This window comes from Typopeltis vanoorti, chromosome 3 (genome assembly GCF_054136105.1).
Source record: "Typopeltis vanoorti isolate ZY-2024b chromosome 3, IOZ_Tvanoo_1.0, whole genome shotgun sequence".
NCBI lineage: Eukaryota > Metazoa > Arthropoda > Arachnida > Uropygi > Thelyphonidae > Typopeltis > Typopeltis vanoorti.
In genome coordinates, this window is record NC_143551.1 from 83971815 (window position 1) to 83985415 (window position 13601).

General features: G+C 35.3%; 1 protein-coding gene across 2 annotated transcripts in view; it reads left to right on the plus strand.

The window, feature by feature from the left end:
- Nucleotides 1-13601, plus strand: part of LOC150108339 (zinc finger protein 277-like) — a 195674-nt gene that overhangs the window by 85818 nt on the left and 96255 nt on the right. For both annotated transcript variants that reach the window (XM_090415747.1, XM_090415746.1), the window contains exon 7: nucleotides 5070-5115. In XM_090415747.1, the coding sequence (XP_090271873.1) occupies nucleotides 5070-5115 (46 nt within the window). The remainder of the gene's footprint in view (nucleotides 1-5069; nucleotides 5116-13601) is intronic.

Below are 13601 nucleotides of genomic sequence, written 5' to 3' on the forward strand. Positions count from 1 at the left end.
CAACCTCACCACATGCCTCTCTGGCAGAATCAATCAATGTTTTCTTCAGAGTTTGCCACTGAATCTCCAAGGTTTGATTCCTGTTCTCAAACTCTTTCATTTTTTCTTCAATAATCTTTGTGTATTTTAGTCTACAGTTCACATCTGAGAGCCGCTCAACTTTTATTCGCTTTAAAACTTTCTTGCATGCTATTCTTTTTAATATGAAATTCAATTTTATCTTGCTCAAGACTAAATAGTGATCACTTCCAATTTCAAATCCTCTCTACACTCTGGTGTCCTGCACCAGGGAGAAAACATCACTATCAACAATGACATAGTTAATGAGACTTTTCTTATTCCTAGCCTTTTCTCTCCATGTGAATTTGTGCACATTTTTATGTTGGAACATGGTGTTAGTAATAACCAGTCCATGTCCTGAGCAGAAATCCAACAGATATTTTCCATTATTATTAGCTTTGTTCTTTTCTCCAAATTTTCCCAAAACATTTTTGTATATCTCACAATCATTTCCTACTCTGCTATTTAGATCCCCAACAAGGACCAACTTTTCATTTTTCATTGTGTCAGTTGCTTTTTCTAAAGCCTCAAAAAATTCCTCGACTTCTACCTTAGTAGAACCTTCTGTGGGACCATAGGCACAAATAAGTCTCATTGTCCAGTTCCCCATTCTCATATTTGCCCACGTTACTCTACTTGAGACTGACTGCCATTCAAGAAGATTAGTCTCATGTTTTGTGTTGAATACTATCGCTACCCCTTCTTTTCCTTGATTGTCATTGCCTGAATATAACATTTTGTATTTATTGCTCAGAAAGATCTTACCAGTTTTGGTCTTTTTTGTTTCAGTCACCCCTATTATGTCGATCTGGTACTTATCTGGTATTGTTTATAACTGTAATTTATTATTTAAATACTGATGTAGAATTGTAAAGGTAGCTGAAAGTACTCCGCTAAAGACATAGTATGAATCTAATGTTGTGTTTATTCGCTGCTATCCTGTAAACAGACCAAGAAAGATAAGGAAGGAAATCAAAGAATGATCTGCAAAATCCATGACGATCATTTGAGGCGAAATTAAGGTGATACCTTGTAATGTCCTGTTGGACACTGGTTCCCAGGTATCTGTAATAACCGGGACATTTTTCAAAAGAATAAACACGAGTGTTTCAAATTGTGTAACTAAGCTAAGGAGACCAATTAAGTTAACGGGGATTTCAAAAACCACGATGTATGCTCCAAGAAAGATGAGATTCAGTATGAAGTTTTTTGATTTTTGCCTGAGCGTCTCACCAGAGTTATTGATTCTCCCAGAGGCATCTCGCCCAAGCATTCAGGTAATATTAGGAATTGACTTTCTAGAAAAATACAAATTCTTCTGTGATTTTAGCACTAAGGAAATTTCCCTAATGGAAATTAGACAGTCAAGTAGAAGGAAAAGTTCAGACAGGAAAAACTAATAATCGAAAAGAACGAGTGAACAACTGCAAAGTCAGAATGAATAAACAAGTAAAAGTAAGTGGAGATGTGTATCACAATGACCAAACTAACCCTATATCCGATTCCTCAGTAGAAGAAGATCATCATCATCATCAGGAAGCATTGAATGGAATGTACTTAATTTCAAGTGTCAAAATAGCAGATGGTCTACAAGAAGAGAAAAGCCAATAGAGGAAGACAGTGATAACAAGATCGAAGTACATACAATTGAGAAGGAAGAAAGGATCAACAGCAGATCTCACCGCCAATTTTGGGAAGAGCCACGTGCTCTTAAAACACACAGGAGCAATCACATGTGGAGAAATTATTATGGTAATGGAAGGAGGGAGGACATAATAATACTTGATGAAAGGGAAAGGGTAGGATTGAAAATGAACAAATGTTTCAAGCATGAAGAGATGGGCATTCCCAGAACTAGAATGTCAAACCAGTTTCTTAGAAAGGGTACATTCAGATGGGAAAAAATCTAAGGTCAAGGAATGGAAGTTAAACTGATTTGTGTCCTCTCCAGAGAACGAGCAGTAACTAAACAAAAAATCCACAGCTGTCTTTTCTTTTTGAGAAAGAGTGGGCCTTTGAAAAATCTCATGCAGTGAATTTTTGTTGAAATTCTCCGAAATCAATTTTACAGAGGTTATGAATCATGTGGAAAAAACAAAATTGTATATAACTGTAATTTATTATTTTAATACTGATGTTGAATTGTAAAGGTAGCTGAATGTAAAAGTGACATCGAATTGTACATGAGTTATAAAGCAGGTTTGAATTGTACATAACGTTGGTTTAATGTTAAATTCTGATGCTAAATTGTAAAAATAACTAAATACTAAAGTATATGTGCATCGAGTTAAGAGGATTAGTCAGCATTATGTTGGCGATGAAAGTGTACAAAAGGTGCTGAAGGTCACTCAGATGTGGAGATTTTGCCGCCAAAACTGAAGGTCAAGGCACGTGATGTCAATATGTTTACAGAAGATCCGGGGATCTCCAACCCTAGGATGAAGAACTTCAGATCATATAAAAATGCCTTGAGAACCCGAGGATGCACTCTCTCTCGTAGTTTTTTCTCTTGCTGCTGTTTGTTGGCTCGCTTGGACTCCCAAGGTTTTGCTGGAGCATGAATCCCTCTAGGTATAGGGAACCCAGGAGATGCAGTTTTTCTTCGGAGATGTGTTTCCAATAACGGAATGTACAATGTGCGACCAGATGCACAGCGCCCACAGTAGATCCAGTACCGGCAGAGAGCAATGCTATGATTCCCCGGAAAGACTACAGAAGGACGACCGCCAAGGGCAATCAGTGAAAGCCAGTGCATAGGATGAAAGGAAGCAGTCAACAGAATCTCATAAGCCTTCAAAGCTGGTATGACTTCGTGTGATACTGCAAATTGTGAGTAGATTCTATTGTACTAATGTTAAAGGTAATGCGTAAGAGTTGTATGTCAACTGAACATAGCCCTGTTAAATTAGTTGTCAAGTCGCTATAAGAGATAATAGAGGCTGAGTGTTAGCTAGTATATACTAAGAAAAGAATGTTTAGCCAACGATGTCGTATGTAACAGCCAGTAATTGCTTAGATTTGTAAACAAGTTATTTAAGTATTATGAATAATAGGTCTAATTGTAAAGGTTACAGCTTGAACTAGTGATAGGCTCTAACTAATCTTCTCATGCTTTACAATTAATTCAGGAAGGTGCAGTAAATAAATAATATAAATTTTTCCTGAATTACATCGTGTAGGAGATAGTAACATATAACGGTGAATTGCCTATTTCAAAAGTCTTTCCACTTGTGGCGCGAGCACTTGTAGGAAGCTAAGGGATTACTAGTGGAGACTAAGTTAATCAGATTAGAGTAAGGTTAGAGTAAAGTGTATGAAACAGAAAGTAACTGTATAGAACACAAGCTATAGAAAAGATATAAAAAAAAATAACAATATACAAAGGGTGTAGTCAACAGTCAACAACAGCCCACACTATAAGAAATATAAATTATTACAAATACACTCTAAGCATCCATGTATTCTAGACCTAAATTCCTGCACATTGTTATTATCATATTATTCATTATCACTGCTCTTCTTCTCCAGTCTGCATTATCATACCAAGGGAATATACTCACTATCTTCCATCTTACACTTTTCTGTTGCAGAATCCCTAACATTAAACTCAAATGTCTTGCTACAGTACTCATTATTTTCACATTGTACCAGTCATCACTATCATCTGCCCACCTCACTTCATCACCATTTAGTGTATCATTGCTCATTACTTCAGTGATGGCAATGACAATGTTACACTGCTCCTGGCAAGCATTCTTGTAATGCTTTTCTCTGCATACCCTAAATCATCGAATCTTCGCATTACATTCTTCTTGGCTCCCTTCATTCTTCTCTCACTGGAATCTCCCCCCCCCCAACCCTTTCTACTATCTTTTCCCTCCTTTCATTCATCTCTCTCTATCCTTTGTTCCCATATTCTGTCAACTTTCTCTCATTTCCTCTCTTTCTCTGTCTCCCATTCTCTTGCCTTCTTCTCTTCTCTCTCTTTCCCTTCCTCTGTCATCCTCACAATTATCACACCTACTCTCTCCCCCCCTGCATTAGCTAATTTCTCCATTCACCTTCCCAACTCATTCTTCATGCTTTCTAATTCCAATCTTGATGTCTCTCTCACTATCATCCTACTTTAACTGACATTCACTTTCACAATCACTGCTATCTATCAAAACATTTCCCTCTGCTACATGTTCAGGGTCAAACTCATTGACACCTGTTTCCTTTATTTCTCATTGTTTAACACACTACTTGTATTTGGTGAGAGTGACTCACCTGCTTCCAACTTAATACTTCTTTTGCCACTGAAGCTCACTTCAGTAACATTTAAGTCACCCAGCACTTCACACTACTTACATTTAATGCATACATACTCATTTATGTTCCTGACCTACCACATTCTTAATTCTTGGGATGCATGTATACCATGTATAGCATGCTATAAAATTCTCCACTATGCTACATATATTGTTGTCTTTAAATGTTAGCATCTGGGTGACAACATGTTAGCAAACTGCTTTTGCAGCCACAATCTTGGATTTTGTACAAAGCTTAAATGCAAGATAAAGACTATAAACTCATTAAAGATAACTACCATAATCATACAAGCAAATGGTCACACTCAGTCACAGTAACTTAAAACCAGATATCACTCAGATGTATGCAAAAAAGATCTCCATATAATGCTAAAAACCTATCTTTCTTTCTTTTTTTTTTTTTTTTTTTTTTTTCACACCTCATGACAACGGTCCACTACTTTCTTTGTCATGTAGCAAGCTTGAAGTAATGAATGCTGATAATAATTATGTAATGTTATATTGTACATTGAAATAAGTAGTGATATGAAACTGATTTATATTTCATGTAATATTATACTTTGAAAGCATAATTCCAAATATAAAATTTGTAAAAAATTTTCCTCCAAAAACTTGAAAGTACTTCTAAAAGAAATTGAATGTTTTTTATTGTGCTAATAATTGTTTTTTTTTGTTTTGTTTTGTTTTGTTTCTTTGCAGTTTTTGGAAACAAATTTTTAGATATTTTAGAAGAAAAATTGAAAAAGTGAGTCATATGTTATTGAATATACAAAGTAGTGTTCAGTTTTTGTATATACTAATATTATTTGAATATCTCATCTGGATCCCAGGATTCATTGCAAGAGACATATTCTAACTCATGTTGAAAGTTTATTTTTCACTTGGTTAGAGTATAATAAATTTAGTTTAATCCTTTATCCAAGTGTGAGCAAACATAGTTTGCACCTGAAAGTATCTTCAGGACTGGGGTAAGGTGGTACAACACCAGTCCTGAAGATACTTTCAGGCGCAAAATTTGTTTGCTCACACTTGGATAAAGGATTAAACTAAATTTATCATACTCTAACCAAGTGAAAAATAAACTTTCAACATCTTTCTCTAAATCCAGAGTAATTTATTAAAAAAGGGTGGCACACCATTTGGCAACTCCTATAGGTAGAGATGACCTGCTAATGCTTCTGCCTGGTATCTCCACTTGGGCCTGGCTCCCACTGAAGAGACCTCAATAAAGGTCGAAACTAGTCTGGGTTGTGGCCCTTCCCTTAATGCATAACATTAGACATATCCGCAAGGAGATGTGTTTTGCATTATGGGAGATACTGAGATAGGAGTGTTGGTGGCTTGCTCCACCTTTGCAAGGAGTGCCCTGGTGTTGTACCACCTTACCCCAGTCCTGAAGAATACTTTCAGGCGCAAACTTTGTTTGCTCACACTTGGATAAAGGATTAAACTAAATTTATTATATTCTAACTCACATTTACCTGTCCTACCTCTTCTTAAACTCATTCACTGATAACAGACTCATTGCACCTTTTAATTGTCTCATTCTCTCACTAAAACAACTTTGCCAGTTAGCTAGTTTTCATACTACTCATAGTATTGCTAATAGACTGTTAGTCAACATCCTGGAATAAGTCCTTGTTTTTCCTCCTACCATGTATTAAAAAAATATTTTCATTTGTCTTATAAAATTCTTTTGCTAATTATTGTTTTTTTATCTGTCACAAGCTAATAATCACTATGAAGACAGAATATGTTAAACACAGCCTATTTCCTTCCCCATTAGAATCTGTATTTGATAAAGACAAATTAAAGTGATGAATTAAAAAGCCAAATTAGTAATTAGCAGAATGTATGATATCTATAACAAAATAATGTTCAGGTTGTATAAGTGCAAACCTAGAATACAAAGGATTAACTGAACATTTTTTTTCCATTTAAAATTATTCTCATTCTGGTTGGTCACCTATGATGTTTGATCAGGGAAGAAGTAGTAGCAAAGGCTGTGAAGATCGAGTGAGTTGATTGATACAAATTATTTGGTCAGATAGAGATGCGCGAATAAATCAGATTTGAAATAGGAATATAATGTGTTACAAAGTTGTGCAAGCTGAAATAAGCAATGGTGAGACACATTATGAAACTGTGAGTAATACTGTAACTTCACTTTCAGTTTATTCTAACGTCTGTCCATATCTTTGTCTTTTCTTCAATCTTCCCAGCATTAAGGGTAAATATGTCATTTTTGCATGACAAAGCCATTATCCTTTGCTTTAGTGTTGCACAGTGATCTGTATTCATTCATTTTACATAAATTATGGACTCTACAACCATGTTATAAATAACTATTTTAATTTCCCGATGTTTCAACCTTCATATTAAGGTCGCCATCCGGAGTATAAACATATTTATATATATATATATATATATATATATATATATATATATATATATATACAGAGAAATCTTAAATTACATTTCACATAGTACTGAAGAGACAATAATTTGATCAATGGATATTCTACTAGCCTGATCTCTAGTGAAAATAAAATAAAATTACAATAAATAAATGAAATAAAATAAATTAACTACATCAAAGCTATATTCTATTTAAGTCCAAAATCAGAGAAACATTCTTTCATACAGATAGTTTTTGTCATCATCATCAAATTCCTGACATGTACCCTCAAGGGGTGTACAGGATATGATAGTACTACATGAAAAATTTACATCATTGCTAACTTCCTATCTACAATTTTCCTCCAAATCAGTCTATTACTTGTCAAGACTCCAATATTATCATTATCAGATCTTATATTTCTATCGTCTAAGGCACATTGTACCATATCAATCCACCTATATCTTGGTCTTCCTCTGGGTCATTTTCCTGACAACCTGGCAGAGAACACTTGTTTTGCTAATCTTTCCTCGCCCATTCTGTTTAAGTGACCATACCACCTGAGATTAGCTCTGCTAAGGCATTCCTGGATGCTGTCAATGTCAAGTTCTTTTCTAATATCCTCGTTTTTAATATGATATTGCCATTGATACCATCTGTTCATGCCTCTAATCTTTCTCAGGACTCTCATATCTGTGATCTCTAGCCTTTCGTCAAGTGTTTTACTTCTGACCCAGCTCTCAGATCCATAAGTTAAAACTGGTTTGAACACTGTCCTTTATACAGCTAATTTAGTGTTCCGACTAATTTCTCTCTTATTCCATATGAATTTATTCAATTGACTTCCTACCATACCAGCTTTGTTGATTCTGTTGTCTATTTCCATATTTAATTTACCATCTTCACTAAAAATCGTGCCTAAGGAACTGAAATGTTTTACTTGTTCCACAGGTTCCCTGTTCACAACGCAGTTGACATTTTCAACAATTCTACCTATTTTCATTGTCTTTGTTTTTTTTAATGCTGACCTTCATATCATATCTATTACAACAGTTATTCAATGTAGTCAAGGAATCTTGCGAACTTGTAGCAGATTTATTCAGAAGTATAACATCGTCCGCATAAAGCAAAGAGCCGACATTAACATCTCCAATTCTGATATCATGTTTAATACCACTTTCCTTCATAATGTGATCCATATAGATAATGAATAACAGAGGAGATAATGTACATCCTTGTCTCACACCAGATTTAACATTAAACCATCTTCCTGTACATCCTTCAATTCTGACTGCCAACTTGCAACTCAAATACAGACTAAGTATTGCTTGATATAATGCCCCATTGACACCATATAAGTGTAGCGTATTGAATAGCTTCTCTCTCTCTCTCTTGGCACCTTGTCATATGCCTTTTCCAAATCAACAAAACTTAAATACAGATCTTTGTTATATTCCCATGATTTCTCAACTGTTTGTCGCAAAGTGAAGATTTGATCCTGACAGCCTCTATTTGGCCTGAATCTAGCTTGTTCTTCACCAAGCTTTTCTTCCACAATTCTTCTCAACCGTTTCTCAAGTATACTTGCATAGATCTTGCCAGGAACACTCAGTAGGGAAATACCTCTGTAATTCTCACATTCAGTTTTATTTCCCTTTTTATATATGTACACTATTAGAGCTCTACTCTAATCATCGGGAATTCATCTCTCTGTCCAGACTTTCTGAACTATGCAGTGCAGCCACTGTAAGACTTTTATACCACCATACTTCAGCATTTCTGGTCAAATATCATCTACTCCTGCTGCCTTTCCACATTTCAAACCTTTGATAGCTTTTTCTACTTCAAGTATGGATATGTATTCTTGACTGTATGCCTGTTGAGTGTTTTTTACCATTGTGCTATCACTGCTTATTCCATTTAGCAATTTTTCGAAGTAATTACTCCATACTTCAAGGATATCTTTTTCTCCTGTTTTCATTTCACCTTTATCATCTCTAACTCCTTTTACAGCACTCTTTCCTCCATTTCTAAGCTTCTTCAACAACCTCCAGAATATTTTGCCACCTTCTTGATATTTATTTTCTATATTCTTGCCAAAGTCCTCCCATGACTTTTGTTTAGCTAGTTTTACACAGTGTTTCGCTTTCTTACATATGTTTCTGTATTCTCTAAGAGCAAAAGCCAACTTATTTCCAAGAACTTTTGATATTCTTTCTTCTTTTCCTTCACTGCATCTTTAACTTCGTTTGTCCACCACGGAGTTCTGATTTTTCTATCCTTGCAGACAACCTCATCACATGCCTCTCTGGCTGAATCAATCAAGGTTTTCTTCAAGGGTTGCCACTGAATCTCCAAAGTTTTGTTCCTTTTCTCAAATTCTTTCATTTTTTGTTCAATAATCTTTGTATATGCTAGTCTACAGTTCACATCTGAGAGCTGCTCAACTTTTATTCGCTTTAAAACTTTCTTACATGTTATTCTTTTCAGTATGAAATTCAATTTTATCCTGCTCAAGACTAAATAGTGATCGCTTCCAATTTCAAATCCCCTGTACACTCTGGTGTCCTGCACCAGGCTAGAAAACATCACTATCAACAATAACATAGTCAATGAGACTTTTCTTATTCCTTGCCTCTTCTCTCCATGTGAATTTGTGCACATTTTTATGTTGGAACATGGTGTTAGTAATAACCAGTCCATGTCCTGAGCAGAAGATAGTTTTGTTACAGTGAAAATTATGTCCTAATTTAACATGGAAATTGTTATATTAGATTTAGCATCCTGGATTACCTATGATTCTATTTAAAATTAACTCTTAGGGAGAAAGGTTAAGTAGGTAGAATATGTGCCTTCCATATGCTTGGGATTTTTAGACCACCATTATTGTTAAGATTAGGGTGATTGATAAGAATCTCACAGGCTGCCTTAAATTTACGTTCATACCATGTTTTGGTGTATGTAAACAATAGGTGCTTTTCCATTCAATTCCATGTAAAGTGTTCAGGGCATGATCAGAAAGACCAGCTTGACCGTAGTTATTATATTTAATGTGTTGTTTATGTTCCTTTTTCTGATAGGAATTGTGCATCCTGTTTCCCCCTATATAGGGCACATTACAGGTGCCCCAGGTAAATGGTATACCCCAGGGTGGGCCAGTGGAGGAAGTGGATCCTTGGATGAGTTTAGTAAGTTCTTTAATTTTGCAGTGGGTTTAAAGATGGCTTTATGGTTGTATTTTTGTAGTTTTCTTTTTATTTTGTCTGATATCCCTTTAATGTATGGAATGATTACAGTTTTATTGTAGTCTTGTTTATTTTTGTTTTTAAGTGAGGTCTCATACAGAATTTTGTTGATAGTATTTTGGCTGTAACCATTTTTTAAGAAGGTATTGTTGATAACTTTTAATTCATCTTTAAGTGCTCATTCATTGGAGCAAATCTTCAAAGCCCTTTTTTTAAATGTATTAATGACCCCTAGTTTTTGTGTTGGGTGGTGTGAACAAGCACTTAAAAAACTTACTCAACTCATCCAAGAATCCGCTCCCTCCACTGGCCCACCCCAGGGTGGGCCAGTGGAGGGAGCGGATTCTTGGATGAGTTGAGTAAGCAGAGTTACATGCCATTCAGCTTGCACTTGTGTATATAAAAGAAAACTGCTACCAAAAGTGTATAATTCACATCCAGTACTTTATGAGGTGCTACACCTGTTTCTCAAAATGAAAATCTTTAATTTGATGTTCAGTTCTGCTGGATTCCCAGCCACATCCGAATTAAGGGAAATGAGGCTGCAGATGCAGCTGCTAAATCAGCTCATACCTTCTCCACATACTGTTTGACAGTTCCATATACAGACTACAGACAGCCTATAAGATCAAAGCTAATTGCTCAGTGGGAGTCAACATGGCAGGAAACATTGACAAGCAAATTATATGACATTAAACTTGAAATTAAGCACTGGCATTCTAGTCAATGTACAAAGAGAAGGGAAGAGGTTGTTCTTGCTAGGCTCTGCATAGGTCACAGTCACCTTACGCATTCTTATTTACTGAGAGCTGATGACCCTCCCATATGTGAAAAATTCAATACACATCTCACTATTTATGATATTCCGGTAGAGTGTCAACAATTTACACGAGAGAGGAATGAAATTTTCACCTATCTAACCAAGCCATATACACACTCAGGGAAATGCTAGCAGACTCAGGCAGATTGCATGATGTTTTTAATATATGCTGTATAATAATTCCTTTCTGACTCGTTATGTATTAGTATAATAACATTTGTTGTAATCTTACTATATGTAGATACTGCTTTCCTTGACTTGTTTTGTATATGCATATGTTAACCTGTACTGTTATCTATTTATGTACTGCTGAAACCTCTGCAGTAATTTTGTTTATATGTAGATACTGCATTGTTTAACTTAAATTTTGTATATGCGTTTAATTTACTAGTTTATTTTTCAACTAATCATGTATTGCTGTAGGACACCTTGTCTATTTGTAAATGATAGTCTTAGAAAGTTTTAAAAAATAAAATAAAAGTAATAAATATTAATTTGGTCTTAGGATGACTGTCTCCCAAATCTTTGGTAGATTTATACAGCCATACTTGTTAAGGTCTGGAGTATGTTTTAAGGCTTCTGTTGATTCCAGGAACAACCTCTCTGACTTGTAGAAGCTTCTGTGCATTACTGTTTGCTTCTTTCCAATTGATCCTGTGATCAATTTGAAATTTTTGGGAGACAGTCATCCTAAGACCAAATTAATATTTATTACTTTTATTTTATTTTATTTTTTAAAACTTTCTAAGACTATCATTTGGACTACTATTTCAAAACTTTGAACTTTTTTTTTTTTTTTTTTTTTAACCTAGATGGTGCCATATTAGGACTTTAGTCTTGTGTTGCACGCTGCAATTACTTATACTAGCCCCACTGTTACACCGAATTGTGGTTGTCTTGCTTTTGTAACAAACTTTGTGTTGTATGCTCTGAAGATGCTGGATATAATACCAGCGAAATATTAGCTTCTAAGTTAATAAATAGTTATTTTCATATTCATCTGTGTTCATATCATACCGTGAAATCTATTACAACATGTCTGACGAACACATAAGCCTATCCATGCGTATAAATATTCTAATAATTCTGTTTATATGTATTGCTAAATTCTGTTTATACTGCATTGCTAAATTTAATTTTCATCCATGCATATTGTATAGTAATCCCTTTTTGCCTATTTTTCTATTGCTCTAAAAGCATCTTATAATTTTACATATATGTAGATACTGCATTCCTTGGCTTGGTGTTGCGTATTTTGTTATTAACTTATATTGTTAACTATTTTTGTACTACCGTAATAACCTCTGACCTTGTGTGTTGCTGTGTCCTCTGCAGCAGTTCTGTTTATCTGTAGATGCTGCTTTGTGGAACTAGATTTTTGTACAGACATATTGTTTACAATTTTCTGTAACTGCTTATGTATATTTCTAAATCACTTAGGGAATTGAACAACGTGGATCCGAATATAAATTAAATTATACTTTAATAAATATTTCTGATATTTCGGCAACGTCACGTTGCTATTTTCAAAAGGAACTTACAAAAAAAAAGGCACGTGCACGCAGGCACTACAACACACTAACTGAGAATGAAGATATGAAGCTATCGTTCTCCTAGAAGTCCTTATGGTGCCCTCTAGCAGGCTAAGTAGGTGTTCTTGGCCGTTGGGCTGAAGGTCTGCTGATGTATGCCTCCCAAATTTGGGGCAGTCACATACAACCAAATTTGTTGAGGTTTGGGGAGTTTCTTAGGGCTGAGGCTGATTCCATAAATAGTCTTTCGAATTTGTATTTGCTATGGTGTATTACTGTAGCTTTCTTCCACCGTATTCTGTGGCGTGTTTCCAGAGCATGGTCTTGCAGGCCATGCTCTGGATACACGCCATTTAATATTTATTAAAGTATAATTTAATTTATATTTGGATCTACGTTGTTCAATTCCCTAAGTGATTTAGAAATGCATAACCAACGTATAAGCCTGTCTACGAGAATGCTTATGTATAGTTGTAACCTTTAGTATGGCACAGTATGACCTGTGTTGTCTTTATGCCAAATAAACTATAAACCAAACCAAACTAAACCTCTCTGCAATGATTGGCATTAGCACCTGTTGTTTTCTTTGGGAAGTGTCCAACACCGTCAAAATGTTTCTTATGTGGCACAGAGTGAGTTTTGCATTTCTTTAGTGCTGGTGGTGTCTAATTTGAAGGGTGTCCTTGTTTCTTTGTACCTAGCTGAGCTTAACCTTGATATATCAAAGCAGTTGCCACTCTTGATTTGAATTCCAACAAATCCAATTTTTCTTTTTCTTCCCATTTCCAAATGATCCGTGCATTACAAACAAGTACGTTCAACATATGGTAAAAAATTCTCATATACCATCATTTGTTCCTGGTATCATTTTGATACAAAGCCACAAGAGAGTCCATCCACTCCACCCATATGTTTGTTATAAACAGCTATGCTGCGAGGTAGTGGAATTTCAGACTTTTTTCCTTTCTGACTGAACCTCTGACAGGCTCCTTTTCTAAGTAGCTAGATACCCCACATGTACTATTGAGTTATTAATCCATCTAGTGACAGTAATGCCATCAGAGGACGTGGTAACTGACATATTTCCTCGTCCCATCTTCTGCAGATCCTTTTCATTTTTCAGTTTCTTGTCAGCACCATGAAGTCGATTTCTTTTGCATGTACCCACATAATAAATATCATCTTCCTTTAGTTTCTTAATTAGAGGAATTCTTGTGAAGAAGTTGTCTGCGTATA